The 15,939-nt window shown below is 43.2% G+C and overlaps 1 protein-coding gene across 2 annotated transcripts in view; it reads right to left on the bottom strand.

The window, feature by feature from the left end:
- Positions 1–15,939, bottom strand: part of NUFIP2 (NUFIP2, FMR1 interacting protein 2) — a 28,417-nt gene continuing 12,478 nt past the window's right edge. Inside the window, exons 5-8 of one of the 2 annotated variants that reach the window (XM_026055334.1) lie at positions 11,690–13,399; positions 3,376–3,408; positions 2,539–2,593; positions 1–2,245 (exon numbers count right to left, since the gene is read on the bottom strand). In XM_026055334.1, the coding sequence (XP_025911119.1) occupies positions 2,541–2,593; positions 3,376–3,408; positions 11,690–13,399 (1,796 nt within the window). In that variant the 3' untranslated portion in view covers positions 1–2,245; positions 2,539–2,540. Of the gene's footprint in view, positions 2,246–2,538; positions 2,594–3,375; positions 3,409–10,137; positions 10,852–11,689; positions 13,400–15,939 lie in introns of those variants that run through there. The other variant, XM_026055335.1, reaches the window with a different exon arrangement.

Here is a 15,939-nt window from a genome sequence, read left to right as displayed (position 1 = left end):
TTTCGTTTTTGTCTATTTTTTAATGGAACCCAGCCCTTAAGGCGACAAGTGACTACACAAGGCAAACAAATACATAGCCGAGCCTTAAAGGCAGTAAAACAAACTGGAAACTTTGCTATTAGCCTTCAACTTTTTTTTTTTCCTCCTCCTTTTCTAAAATAAAAAAAGATTTCTTCCATCTTAAGCTTTTCAGTCCCGTTGTCCAGTTTGTTCAACACTTTAAAACTCAAGAACGCCTCAGCTCTTTCACAGGAGAGCTGGAGGCAATTCCAACTTTTGGCAAGCYGTTGGGAGACTCAAAAGAATTAAAAATAGGAACATAGGAGGACTAGGTGTAGTACACATCTGTAAACATGTTATACATTTGAAAGTTACACACACCGGTAAAGGTGATACAGTTTATAGGTGAAACAGAACTATTTGCAACTGGCCAACCACAAATTTCTGAACCTGGACTGATACAATAAATTATTACTATATATATACAGATGTATATATACATATATAAATGTWTTTTTTWTATATATATATATACACACACACCCATATATATAGTATTTTATACATAAAGTGGAGTAGGCAATCCATAGCGAAACTTTTAAAACTAAGCATTGCAGAAAGCTAGCAATCGTATAAAAAGGTACAGAATTAAGTTTCTTTGTCCCACCATGAACCCGAGAGCCTCATTCAGGAACAAGCTTACTAAAAGAATAAAAACAATTAAAAAAATGCATGCTACATACTCCTAATTAACAAAAAAGTGGATACATAAGCGTAAGGGGTAGGCAAAAGTTTTGGGCTTATCTGCTTCCTGTAATGCCCCATAGGATCCAGTCTAATTTTAGGGTAGACCAGCTGCTGCTGACCTCGATGCCCAGACGTATGCTAGCCTGTATTCAGCCACAAACACCCACGGACGTTTTTGGGCTCTGCGTACGTGTGGAGCTTAAACAGGCCAGAAAAACCATTTTTGTATCATTCAAGATTCATTGCTCAGTTTTGCATTGGACCCCTGGAACTCTGCACCTTAAAAAAAAAAAGAAAAAAAGAAAAAAAGCCAAAAGAACCTATCCAACGCCAATATGATTTCAACACGCTGCACAAGCTGCAGTGGGACAGAACGGGTTACACAGCTGGAGCCTGCGCTCTTTTCAGTCTTCTCTACCATTGCTAGAAAGCTTTCCTTTTGTTGTGACTTTTAAAAAAATTATTATTTTCATTCCTAAGTCCCCCATTTTGCTCTCGTAATAAAATATATTTTTATTAAGAGATAATTAGAAGCAGAGCCCAGAAATACACAGACTGCATGAAAATATAAAAGAGCATTTCCAATGGGCATGTGTGAGAAACCTCAGCCATCAGTTTTCTATGGACAAGTCGAACAGGATTCAAATTCCCATTTTTCTTTTTTCCTTTTTTTTTTTTCTTCATTTTTTTTAAGAGAAAAAAAATAATTCAAGAAGGGTGAAAGTTAGCAGAACTCAAATTCTCTTCAGTTTTTCAGTAAAAATGGGAAAAAAATCCAGGACATTTAGTGTTAGGAGACAGACAGAGCAAATATGAAGCACCTACAGTTGAAAGCAGGAGTTTTTTTTTTTTTTTTTCCTTTTGCTCCCAGTAATACAATAGCATTAAGCAGTGGGAACAGTGTATTTTGCTTTTTTTTTTTTTTTCCCCTCCATATTAGATGCCTAAACCAATTGCTTATTTTTGCATGTTGTCTTTTAAAATGAAAGAGCTCTTCAGTTGTAATAGTCCAACGTGTAACCGGAGCCATGTCAGCTGTGTGACTTCACCGTGCATCCTAGAACTGCAGTATTACAATCTTTCCCCCAGAAGAATGATGCTTTAAGATAATTTTCCCAGCATATGATTGGCTGCTTTACTCCTGGCAAAACATGCRGATTATAATTCTCTGGGGAAAAAAAAACAAAAACAAAAACAAACCCACCTCTGCAAACTTCAAGGCGTTTCTCCAGCATTCAATGTAAAACAAAACAGAAGAAAAAAAAAACAAAAAAAAAACAAAAAGGGGAGGTGAAAGGGAAAGGGGAGATGAAGGATGGTGACTCATCCTGATTTCCCTATGATTAGTGTATCACTACAGTCACAGAACAAGAAACAGAAACTTTGTCAAGTGGAAATGCCTCTCCAGTGGGTCGCTGTTGCCCATGTAGACGACAGCAGGAACTTTAGAACTGGGCTTGTAAATTGAGTCTGTATTCGTTAATCACTTGCATTCACTCTTTAAACAAAAAAAACAAAACAAAAACCGAAAAAAAATCTATTCAGTACCGGAGATTAAATAATCATGTGTGTAGTCTCGTTGAAATAAATTTTCAGATTCCTTAAGAAGTCTAATTACTTTCAGTCGCCATTTTTAAATAACTATATATATATTTGTATATATTATCCTGTGATTCTAGTTATGGTTCCTCTGCTGCACTGAAGATTTAGAAGGAGCATAAAAACCTTTTGTCCCCCATGAACAGCACAAATGCTGCCGAAAGGTTATAACAGGCAGTCTGGTCTTGCTACCTTCATTGATCCGGGCGATCCATGGCTTCATCGTAAGTGATTATCCTTTTGGGATCTGGAAAGGAAGCAAAAACCTAAGTTTTCAACAAGCTACTTTCAGAACCTGTGGCTGAAGATATTCACAACAGATCTGCAAGATGCTCAGCTAGTTGTTAACAAACTTTTCTTTTTTTTCCCCCTCAATAAAGAGCCACAATTCCGAAGGCGGTTTCCTCTCTGCTCTGACGTGTCACTGATCTACTTCCTCCGCACAAAGGAGGCTGCGCAGCGTTCCCTGGACTCCGGCAACACTACCGCCAGCAACTGCATGCAAGAGCTGTAGCTGACTCCGTACAGAGCAGTGCTTGCTCCCCACGCTGCATCTGTGCAGTAACACCGCAAAAAGCACAAAAGTCTCCGCCCAGCATTCTTCCCACAAGCTATATAACAAGTTTACAGGTGAAATCTGGAGATATCTCAGAATTTAAGACTTATTCTCGGATGTGACACCCAATACCAGAAATATAAAACAATTATTGTATCTAAATACACCTATGGAGCACTAATTACATCTAATTTGACATCCTGTTTGCATTTCTCTTTCTTTTAGGCATTTTGCTTCCCTCTGGAAGCTCCAGCATCACAGTAAAGCTCACTGTCCTGATTTTCAAAGATCCAGAGCACAGATAAACCCAAATTAAGCCCCAGGGAAATACAGACGGCTAGCACTGAAGAACCAAACTCAAGCATCGCTGGACTCTGACATTATTCAACATTCAGCTCTCAATACCTACAGCACTGTCCCAACACACAGAGCAGGGCGGAGCGACTGGGTGTCTTTTTTTCAAACATCCTTACCTTGCTTCTGCAAATTCCAAACCGATTCCATTTCTGTGGAGGCAAAAGGAAAAGACTGCAGTTAGAGACAACTCAAAACATGCTTTCATTTTCAGAGCGTGGCATCCAACCACTATAGTTAGGCTACGGTCTTCAGACAAAGCCAACTTCATTCAACGCCGCAGTGCAACCCAAATGAAGCTGACAGGATTGCGTGAATTTGACTTGAACGATCCAGCGATTAGAGGCAAAGAGACAGCTGTAATGTGGCCTAAAAAGTCAGATGACCAAACTGAGCATTAGAAATGTCACTGCCGTTCTCTATTCTTACAAATCCCTATCTAGCTTCAGGGTTCGCTCTAATGCTGCTTTGCAAGCAGGCATTACAGCCCCAGCAAGTAGCCTGGAGAGAAGATTTTTACAAGTTGATACTTAGCATGCGTGAAATGAAAACTGCTGGACAAAGCGAGTTTCTCATGGCTCGCAGCGTGCGTCTGCTGAAGCACGCCACGCAACGATTACTCCGCTAAGATCACTGCGCAACCACTGCCAACTTCTCACCAGAGAACAAGGTGCGATGCGCCAGGCAGATGTCCGGCTGCCTGCTCGACTTGCAGCTCTTTTCCAAAGTGTCTCTAAGACACATTTATGGTGCAAAAACAAACAGCCTCCCTGCCCAGCTCCCACTGAAAGAGCACACGCTTTTGTTTACTTCAGAAATAACAAGATATTTTAACGTTCTCTTCATTCACATTAATATAAGAAACAACAGAAGGCTATTTCCTTTAAAATATCCAAAACCTAAGTCACAACAGATCTTTAGAGACCCATTCAAAATAAATATATTTAACCACTATCAAGTTGCTATTGTACAAGTTAAAATATTTATAAAGATTCTAACTGTCTCTTAATCTTGGGGACAGAGTACAAAGTTATGGAAAAAGAGCAGTTAGCAGGAGAACAAGCTGCAAGAACGATCTTTATAGTCTCCCTTGTGCCAGGAAGGAGGTAGACAGGACCTTGGTGGGGCCAGGAACAAAGAACGGCCGTAGATTATTAAGCAACATGAATGTGYGCGGTAAAGAACAAAAGAAAGCAATAAGTAAACGAACTGGCATGGGAAAGTAGGAAGAAAAAAGCCCCTACAAAGCTCATGGCCTCAGCACGATGCGTGCCAAGCGCCACCTCCATCAACTGCTTGCATGTTCGCATCCCTTCTCCAGCCCTTCATCTGCGTTTTGCCTGCTACAATCTCAAGCTCCCTGGGGCAGGGAATTGCACACAAATAAGCATTACCAGTCCTCTCTGTACACTGGAGCCTTTTGTAAGAGAGGCCCCGACAAAATTTTACGAGGTCTGTTATTTTTGTGTCGTGATAATACCATGAATACTTTGYGCTTTCATTGAGGAACCCTAAGCGCTTTGGGAATAGTAACGAGGCCTCTCAACSCCCTAGAGACAGAAGCAGCTTGACAAGAGACTACTCCCCCCACCACCGAAATACAGATCCCTCAGAAGTAAAACGAACCAGCTACAAAAATCACTTTCACTAGAACCAGTTTTCCTTTCACAATGAAGTTAGGAGCATCATTTCCTAATGGCTAAAGAACATCACCTATTTCAACAGCCTTCCCAAAGGCRGGGGACAGAAGACAACTCAAAAAGCCATCTTTGTAACGCTCAGTAACAAGCTGTTGATTCCTTCACATTAGAACAATATTAGAGCATCAAACACACAACAAAGAGGTTGAAGCACTGCCCACTATCGTATCTCAATGCAAAAGGAGAGACGTTCTTTCATTTTACTTCCATTTGGTCCTAACTTCAACAGATACAACAAGAATATGAACTGCTGACATTAAGACAGGCCTGACCATGAAAGAGACAGTGAAATACTATTAAAAAAACCCAAAGTTATGAAAATTCTGTAATCTAAGTAAAAACAAACACTTTTTCACTTAGGAAAGGCGGGAGAGAGAGTGGTGTAAAGTGCCCTGCAAATCCTAAATGACTTGACACATTGGCTAGCAGACGCTCAGCCCGACAAATCTACAAGAACAGATGTCACTGGCAAACTGATTGCTATATTGGCTATTCTTGAATCTTGCCTATCACCAAAAGACCAAATGCAAGGTCCTCCCTCTAGCTGGTCACCAGTATTTAAATGAGAGAACGCACATGCTAAGCACATTTAGCAAATGAAACAACTTCATAGAGGAAAAATAATTTTCTTAGTCTAACTGCAACAAAAAACTAGGGAAACAGGTTTTTCCATCAATCGTAAGACTGAATTTTATCATTTATTCTGCTTCACCCAATAAGAAGTTTGGGAGGTTTCCTCGTGCTTCTGGATTGGGTTACAGGCAGTGGTAACCTACAACTGTCCCGAGGCGCTACAACAAGAGCTGTGAGTATTTTAACAGCCGTTAGGCAGACTCCAGCGACAGGCCTTGCAGACTGGCAGTGCTGCAAAGCCACCACTGCACAAAATTCCTGCTCCAACAACAGGGCAGCAGCACAGGGATGCGGGTGGAAGAAAAGGCACATTGCGTGAGCTGCGACAAGCCTGTTGCTCTCAGAACTCTTCAGCTAGCTTCACTCCAGGGAAGACTCTCCCCACCTCCTCTGTAATCCTCCAGACCTGCCTCTGCGAGAATCTCCAGTCTCTGACCACGCAAGAGGCCCCAAACCTAGTTTTAACCCTCTTTCCTTGTGCCCAAGGAGCTCCTTTCTCAAGCCAGCTCTCCCTGGATAAAGCTTCCAAAAAGACCATTGAAGTTTAGGAGAGAATTTAAGCAAGGACTCTAACATCACTAATCCAGTGCACGAGAAAAGAGGCATCTACCACAGGTCTGAGTCCCTCTCAGATGCAGACCTAGAATGCAGTATTGCCACTTTCCAAAACAGAAGAATGCAAATACCTGAAAAGACAGACAAGGGCCCTCGTTCCCAAAACGCGGCCAGGGAAATGATGCGCTTTCTCCTCAGCAGACTCTAACCTAGCTGGAGAAGGTGCCACCAACAAACCCTTTCACAATCTAGCTTCTAAGTTAGCCCTGCTCCGAGCAGGTGGCTGGACTAGATAACCTCCAACCCCTTCCATCCTCACTTATTCCAGGATTTTGCGACTAGGGAGGCTCTCCCACTGCAGGGCTCTCCACAGCCCTCCAGCTCGATGTTCTCCAAGGAAGGGTTTTGCTCCAGCAGGCGTAGGAACAGTCAAAGGCTAACATTCCCATCCGCTTCCAGGTGCCTGGAAAAGACAACTCCTGCAACATCCACCTAACAGGCTCCAGGTAAAGGAGCCGCTTTTTCTTGGGAATATCATTGAAACAGAGGGTCCACGGTGAAAGGCTTGGATGTGAGGAACAGACTAACACACACATTCTGGTGAACTGCAGTGAGATTCCTCATAGGTCAACTTTACGGGGGGATTGGTGCATAACCTTGGAGGGGAAAGTCTGTATGCGGTAATTTGTTATGACAGGCACTTTTATATAAGATTTCCCTTGCTAGAAAGGCTGCCCCTGCAAACGAAAGTCCCTGCACTGTGCCATGGTGTTAGTTCTTCATTCTTTTAAATCTAATACATAAACTGACAATCCTCCTTAAAGTGAAGGGCTAAAGAAATGAAGAGGAACCATCCTCATTTGATTTCTCTGTCTATCTGCAGGACAGAATAATTAAGTTTGGGGATTGCCTAGAAAACAAAACAGAGATTAAAAATTAAATACCGTGGAGACTCATCATTCTACTGTTGGACAGTAGTTCCTGACAACTGGAAAAAACAGAGACTAAAAGGAGAATTAAATCAGCTTTTGCCCCACAGCCCAGACCCCACAGAACCAGAAGCGATGGACTGAGATCTAAACTCCTCCCCCCAAAAGAGATGAAAAACCAAGGCTTTTTTTTTTTTTTTTTTCCTCCTGATGTAAAGGACAAAAATTGCTGAATTCACAGCTCGGCTATTTCTTCTGACCCAGTTCACCATTGCAGTGAACGCCACTCCTGGCTGGCCCACGCTGCCTTGCTCTATTTTCCATGCTGCTCTTCTGCTTCTTCATGCGAACAGAGATGCTGGCGCAATTGAGAAGCTGAGAAGGAACAAAGCAGCAGCACTGGCAGAAACTTAGGGGCAAGAAAGAACAGGAAAACAACTGCAGTTTTCTCTCTCCTCCACCTATGTGGTCTTTGCTATTGTGCAACAGAACTAGGAGACCTCAATTTTTCTCCCTTTAGCTAGGGACAAGTACACTACAGAGCTTTCCATCACAAGATGCACCATATAGAGCCCGCTGTAAAGCACAGACACCTTTGGCCTGGAAGACCGCAACTGTCTGAACACAATGAAATTCTGCAAAGCACGACAATTCCAGCATGAAATGTTTCATCCGGCTGTCTTTAAAAGGAGTACTAAAGCAATGAGAAGATACCAATTTCAATAGAAATACAGCTGAAATACATCCAGCCTCCTCTTTTGAAGAGAAGTACCAAAACCTGTAAGGACCAGTTTCACCTGAGAGATGAGGTTTGCAGCAATGCCACGCGGAGGCAGAGGTTCAGTTCTGCCCTAGAGGGAAGTGAAGTCCCTAAGCTAGGGCATCATTCCTTCCAGCCTTCCATATAAAGCTAACAGTCCTGTCTCCAACCAAATAAACAGTAGGCCCACCGATGCTTAACTAAATCATAGCTACCTTGCTAAATCAGATACATCACCAGCGAGTGTTTCAAAGCTCTGTCGCAAACACTGAGCTGCGTGTGCTGTCAGTGAAGACAGACACGTCGAAGGATTGTGGTATATAGTCAAGCAGATCAGATAATCATGGTGGCCTCTGTCCTTAAAAAAAGGCAGGCATGGAGCAGAGGCATACATGAAACCAACAGGCAAAGCATCAGAGAGGAGCACAAGCAGGCATTATCAGCCTCGCCAGCTGCCCAGTGCCCAGACATCTGGGGAAAGAGCAACCTGGTTGCACGCAAACAAGTGCGGCTTCCTCCCCCAGGAGCTCATCGCACTCTACAGCCACCCAGGCTCGGACTCCAGCACAGCCTTACCAGCAGCGCGCGCTGCTCTGGTGGTTTAAGTAGGAGGCTTACATTTCAGATCCAGTCCTTACCTTCTCCACCCATCCATCCTTTCACAAGGGAAGCCATGAAGCAATTGTGTTTTATAATGCCCTTCATAGTCACCGGACAAAAATGTACAGGAAAGCTGCGGTTTGCTGGGACAAAGCTACTAAGTCAACAGCTAGAGACGTTCCCCATGCCTATTCACAGGCCCGGGGTGAGGAGCCACAAAATGATCACAGCTACAGACGCAAACAGTGCAAGCAAGAGTGCACGCTCACGGCAGACAGGCCAAAGCACTGCAACTGCTCACACTGAAACCCATTCCTCACTGTAAACACAAAGCRTTTCATTCTTTCACTATGGGTAACTTGCATTGAACTACCCCATATTTAGTTCAGGGTAAAAGAAYGCACCAGAGCAGGTGCCACAAAACAACAACAGTGCTCTAAGTTCACCCCGGCCTTTCCCCGCAATCATTTCTTTTCATGTCCATAACCTCAGAGGCAGGGCAGATTTGAAGATCAAACCATCAATACTTTGTTCTGCTCAAAAACAAACAGATCGATCTGAAGGGGGAGAAGTTCACCCTCCTCTCAAAATCAAAACCAAACAAACCGAGGATCCAGCTGCCTGGGACACCCTAACACTTRCCAGGCAAACTTGCATGCTCTCCCCAGCAGGGAGGAAGGGTAGGCAGCTGTGAAAAATAAATAGGTAAATTCATTCCATTCCTACCTTGCAGGAACCGGTGGAAACTCAGGAAAACGACCCAAGGTAAACGGAGAGAATAGTGTGGGATTTAACTACTGCATTGCTGCCCTGCAAACTGCACCCTGGCAGCTTTGTTTGCTAAATGTTTTCGAACATGTTGTGACACAGGAACGCACCTGCCCAGCTCCGACTACAGGATCATGGCCATAAGGACGCAACAGCATTTTGCACTGCACACAGGGCAGAGGAAGCCATCATTCCTCCCAATTCACTTCACTTAGCTCACCCCAGCGGACTTCAGCAAATACAGAAATGCAACATCCAGCATCATCCCAGAAGACATACTAAGGCCTAGACTGATCTCCACTTGCAAACCAACAACAGCACTCAAAGACTACAAGGGAGAAAGACACAACCGCAAGCTGTTCGCAGCATCCTTACCACATTAATGGCACAACACCGATTAGGAAAATCCATTATCTTTTACATGGACACCTAAACGACACCCGAAAYGGGGAGAGAAGCAGCTTGAGAAACAGGCACAGAGGAAGGAGGGGCAGGAACCGTCCTCCCAGGGCAGCACCGACCAAGAGCACTTGCTCCAGGGGCTCAAAGCAAGAGCCCAGGTGAGAGCACGCTCCCTGCTTAAGCTGAGGTAAGGGCAGAGCCAAAAGCAATTATTTTAGGGAGTGCTTTAAGTGTCCATTCTTGCCACTGAATGCAATTAACTCCTGTGTTTAAAAGGACTAACCTCAGCCAGACTTTGAAGTTAACACCTCCTTACCAGAACATGGGAAGGGAGTGTTCTTTACTTTCCTGTTGTTACTATTGTTTTACTGGGGGTCTGTCTTCTACACAGAAAAGTGAAAATGGGAGAGCTGAAGATTCTTGCTGTGTCTGGCTACAAAGTTGCTTTTGTACCACAAAGTCCAGGCTGACAAAAACAAAATAAGAAAGCCAAATTCAGGTGTTACAGAAATTTGCAAACTGGTAAATAGAGGATTGTCTAGGACTCTCCCTCCTAACCATGGTGGGCTTCCCAGTATGCCCATTCTCTGAAGAGAAACTGAAATTCAGGATGCAGGCGGATGCAAGAAATAAGAATGAAAAACTTGCTTTAATACTGGAATACATTGAGCAAGGGGTCAGGGAAGAAGACCCAGATAAAATAAACTAATGAACACTGTTCTTCAAGGAAAATACTAGCGCTTAAGATGTTGACATCTTAAGAGTGTGATGACCTGGAAAAATATCTTTTAATTATTTTTAAATGCATGGGCTTACTACTTCTAAAGGAAGCTGTCTATATTTTTGCACTTTATACAAAGGCTTTGGACAGGTAATTTAAGAACTTTGCAGTGGGTCAAAACACAGCAGGTTTTGCTAAAGCCATCAAATACTAACCTCTCTGAACAGCAATCAGGGCCAACCTCCCTCAAAAGGAGAAATGAATAAGATGTTGTTCACATACGTACGATGAACAGTTAAAATAATAATAATAATAATAAAAGGATGGTCACCTTTTTCTCTCAGGGTAGGGGGATGCAGGGAGAAGGAAGAGGGAGGAGAATAAAAAAGGAACTGCCCCAAGTTTGTCAGAAGTAGATAAGTTAACACAATGCCAAAAAGCAACACAGAGCGGAGTTCCTGTTACCGCAGAGCTGGGACCCACAACCAAGAACTGCCACCAGATCCCGGAGTCTCTGTGACCCAGACCTAGAGGGAAAGGGGAAAGCAAACAGTTCTATAGACTTTATCTCTTGGTTCCCAGTTGTAAATGTCTGTATCGCGTTTAAGTCATCTCCGCCTCAAAAAAGAAAAAGAAGAAGAAGAAAAAAAAAGGAGACAACTACAAAGAACTCCATAAAAACAGACACAGCAATAAAATCCATCTGAAAGATTTGGTCTACAAAGGGTATGAGAGAATTCAATCTGCAGCTTAGAGAAGAGTCGATAAGCAAAGATTCGCCTCGCTGTTGCTGTAATATTTTAGAAAGATGAGGAAGAATTGGGGGTTTAAAAAGATCACACCATGAGAAGCCAGAGAGAAACAGTATTTTTTTTTCCTTCCTTTAAACTAGATACCCTGATTTCATGGCCTTATCTGCAAGGGCAGAAGCAGCAATACTGCAGAGGTAGAGGTGCGGGCACAAACTAAGAAGCCCTTTCAGTGACAGAATATGGTCTGGTAAAGCTGGAACAGACCAGGTGAACCTGTGTGTTTAACTCCTTCTGATGCCAAGATGCTTAGGAAGACCTGCTTGTTCCATAGGAATTAAAATTAAAAAGAAAACACACAAGCTAAGCATTATCCTTACGAATATCACTTATTCTTGCCCATAGGAATAGGGAAATGAATATCTTTTAACATAAATTAAACATCTGTTTGAGTAACTTTCTCAAACTGTTATTGCCATTAAAGATAGAGAAGCAAAAAGCCCCTTTTTAAAAACAATCATAATTGCTGCAAGCAATATAGCATGTTATAATATTGCATTAAAAAAAAAAACCCACAACGAAGAGAATTCCCTTAGGAAGCAAGTTAAGCCATTACCTTTAGTGTGATATATAATAGCAGCCCTCAGGTCAAAAGAACCCCAGCTATCTTTCCTTTCTAGGCCTCTCTGGTACCTCTGTTCTTTGGCGGAGGYTAACAAATTGTTCGTAGGGGAGGCCAGAGGATTCTCTATTTCATAGTCTTTTGAAAGAAACACTAAAGCACCTTGGCTACCGGAGTCTGCCTTTTGTGGGTCACCTGTGTGATGTGACTCCAAAGCTAAGACACCACCCTCAATAGCAGTCCCAGGCTTAAGAATAGCACTAAGAATTTGAGGGCTAGTCCGTTTATCCAGCTCATAAGCCTTAGGAAACACAGGTTGTTCAGTTCCTGAGGGAATGATTTCAGCACACTGTGAAACCAAAGCRGCAGGATATTCCCCTTGAAATGTCACTTCCATTAACTGATTATCTGCAGATTTCCCCACAACAGTTTCAGGGCCAGCACTGGGCTCATTTATGAATGACAAGCCCCACTGATTCTGGAAGATATCTCCCAGGTTCTGCTGATTTGTCTGCGATGGGAAATCAACTTGTGCCGCACCCAGAAGCACAGTTTGCATATTTGATGGGTAGATAAAAAGGCTAGATTTCTTTTGTTCAAGAACTGTTGAAGTTGTACTTATGTCCTGGGGTACTGACTCAGAAGAGGTTGATGTTACAGTACTAGCAGCAGTTGTGAGCAGTGGCTGGGTCCCTGGAGAATACACGTTTCCATCAGTCCCTGCTAAAATTGGCCCATTTGAAAAGCTAGCAGAAGTAACAGATTTCATAGCAGACATAGGGACTTGGGAGAGTCGACTTGACGTTTGGGCCTGAGTTTCCCCAGCAGATGACGAAGACGATGACGAAGACGTGGATGGGGTTTGAGCTGCTTTGTTGAGGTTCTCTTTAACTTTACTTGCATAACTTATTTTAGGAACAATTTTAGCACTGCTATTGTCCACTGGAAAAACTGGGGGTGGTTTAAATAAGGTCCATGAGTCCTCTTTAGATGTAGCTGACGATGCGTGCTTCCCTTTGGGCCGGTCATCAAACTTCTTGCTGCTAATTCCAGGTTTGGCATCAGAATTTTTTCGCTGTACATCCCCAAGCCCAGGCTTTCCCCGGCCTGCTCCACCAGCCCCAGCCTCATATTTCCAAACAGGCTTAGTATTTTCAATTCGGGTCCCCTTTTGTTCACTATAATCAGGCTTGAAACCCTCAAGTTCCTGTTTTAAGGTTGGGGTATTGACCTCCTGTTGCATTATTTTGTCCTGTACTAGATTCAAGTTCTCACAACCCTTGGCACTGTTGCGCCTGCCTTTCCGTTTTTTAGGCGTAGTATATCCACTCTCAGAGCCACTACCATCATTATCTGCTCCTTTGCCTACATAGCCATTAGTGATATAACTAGAATTATTGGTTACCACACCGTTTGGAATAGATACTCCCTCTGGCTTGTCAGAGGACTGACTTTCTCTAAGTTTATTTTCGTAGGACTTCTCATTCTTTTTGTCCATGCTATTTTTCTGAATGAAGTTCTTGGTTTTGATTCCGGCTTTCCCCAAAGCACTGGCCTTAACAGTCTGCTTTGGGGTTACATTAGTGTCTACAAGTTGCTGGCTGCCATTTGGTACCCTGGATCCTGGGTTGGTTGTTTCATCAGAGCACAGGCCCTTTAATGATACTTCTCTTTCTCCTGCATTACCATTTAGCTCTCCGTAGCCTAGAAGAAAGCCAAAAACAACAAGAGGCAAGAATTAGAACATGAAATGTAAAACTTCTGATCACAAAAAGCTGTAATCAGCCCTTAAACATATCCAGTTTCCTCAAGCAAACATTTTAAAATAGGAAGATGTCTAGCCTTTGACATATAAAAGCACATCCTTACTCACTGAAAGCTGCAGTAAGAAGACTTAAGCGGAAAATGCCAGCGGCTGGTGACTCTCCCATACAACAGGGTGACATAACAGTAGTATGTTGTTTAACGTATTTTACAACAACAAAATAAAGCAAAAGGATATGAGAGAATATAAAGAAAATATACTGTACTAAATACCATTTGCAAGCCAGAGAGCCAGCTAGTATTTCCAGGTCACACAAGAGGAAAATATTAGTTCCCAAGATGCTACAAGACAGAAGGATCTGCTGCCTTTGCTACGTGATTCACTGAGATTCAGCATCAGTACTGCAAACAAGGGCCAACTTCTATCACTCTACCACCTCGCAGACCTGCAACACCAGCAGTTCCCCTCCCCATCTCCCTCCCAAGCAACATCTCTAGTAAAAAAGCTTTCCAGAAGGATGTGTGCAAGTCCAGTTGGAAAATGAGGGGAGGACGAGGTGACAGCATTTCTTCACTTCATTTCAAAATAGCAACCAACACCTCTCTACATGTGCTCTTTAGCTTTAAAAAGGTGATAATACTGGGAAGAAACACACCTCTGCAAGCACCCTTCCACCACCGCTGCTAACTAGCCACCTGCCTGCTGAGAAACTTCACTATTCCACCGAGTCCTGGGGAGACACAGCAAGAGCCTGAGAACCRGGCAGTGAAGCATTTGCTGAGGGCCCCAACTCAAAACAAGATCATGCTGTAAACTCAGCTTTCCTTTTTGTTTCTGAGGTGCATTTCTAGTCTTTATGGTGCTGAAGAGAACCCTGAGACTGTAATTCAAATAAAGCAGAAAGCCTGGGACGGTCCAGACCGAACTGCCTCATCCCTCTCAAGGCCATCTCCAACCAGAGACCTACTGCTTTCGAGGACCCAGCTACAATGTCCCAAGAGAAGTCTTAAAGTCCCACTGAGAGGTGGGAAGAGCATGCTGTACCCAGCCAAACAAATACACTCCCAGCTGATGGGCTGAGAAGGGGGGCTCCATCCTATTGTACTGGCTTCTACAGGAAAGGAGAGAGATCCTTGCTTCTCCTCTGACTCATCTCTGTCCTCCTTTGTGAAGGTGGAAAGCCTCACATCTTCTGCAACAAATGACCCACCTAAGGCTTAATTTGCAGTTACAGTGGTGTGAAGTCAGCACAGCGCACAAAGAAACCCCGAAACCCAGGAGCAGGCAAAATTCCAGCTTGAGAAAGAAAGTTTTGTTGTTGCTGATGTCATTTAACTCAACTGCTATGCTAAAAATCATTGTTATCCTCACATCCTGGAGTCTCAGATGTCTGGCAGATGTAACTGCTCAAGGAATCCTTATAGAAATTCCACAGTTGAGTTTGCTGAGAGGGATCAAAACGGATTTTACGACATGTAAGTATCTGTAACGACCATAACTTCCACTATAACTTTCAAATAAGCTGTTAATAATATTAACCATAAATACTTCATCACAGAGATATGAATGGGATAGGATTCTCTGATGACTCAAGGACTAAAAATTATTTCAGAGTAACATGCAGAGGAAGTCTTCTCCAGAGTAACGTGTTATAGATGACCTTGTAAGACTCAAGACTTCTGACATCACTAGTGAACGAAACAAAACAATAAGAACGGTCATAAGACCACTGCAGATGAGGAGTGAAAGAATAAAATGAAGAACAAAATCCATTTCAGTAAGTCAGTGTGTCAGCAGTTTCAAGTTCCAATTTTCAAGTATTCACAACTCAGCTGCCTGAGTTTTCTCCAAATCAACATTTGGCATAGCTGGCCCTGGCCTGGAAATGGAGGCGCAACAACCAATATTTAGAGGAGGGGGAAAAAAATATATCAAAGAGAACAGGTGAGGGATATTTGGCAACCTCACAAATCATTTCATAGCTGGAAAGAAAGGGGTGTCAGGCTTAAGGGCATATTAAAACCACGGTCACACTGCAAACAGGGAAATGATTACTCAAGTTATTTTTGCTCAATAACTTATTTTGGTGTATGCCTGGTCAATCTCCTCCCTACGCTCGCTCCAGATGGCTTTACGTGCCTGGCCAGCATGCAGTTTCAGGGCACTATGAAATCTATTTCTGATATAAGCCAGGTCCCTTCCCATCTCCCGGCTGATTATGCAGATGAAAAATTCAAGGGGAAAAAAAAAGAAAAAAAAAAAGAAGTGTGCACGGCCTCCTGACTGTTCTTTTAATCGCATATTTGCTTTGAACCCGCACAAGACCAAAAATGGTCCTTCGCGAGACGCGGCAACCTGGCGGCCGGGACGCGAGGCCAGGCGCCATCCTCCCCTCTCCTCTCCTCCGCGGGGCCAGACCCCGCCGCCTGCCCCCCCCCCCAAAAAAAAGAGCGTTAACGTAACTTTACATCTCCCCCTT

This window comes from Apteryx rowi, unplaced genomic scaffold, assembly GCF_003343035.1.
Source record: "Apteryx rowi isolate R43461 unplaced genomic scaffold, aptRow1 scaffold_99, whole genome shotgun sequence".
NCBI classification, from domain to species: Eukaryota; Metazoa; Chordata; class Aves; order Apterygiformes; family Apterygidae; genus Apteryx; species Apteryx rowi.
Note: the sequence above shows the minus strand (reverse complement) of the source record. Positions and strands in the feature narration are given on the sequence as shown.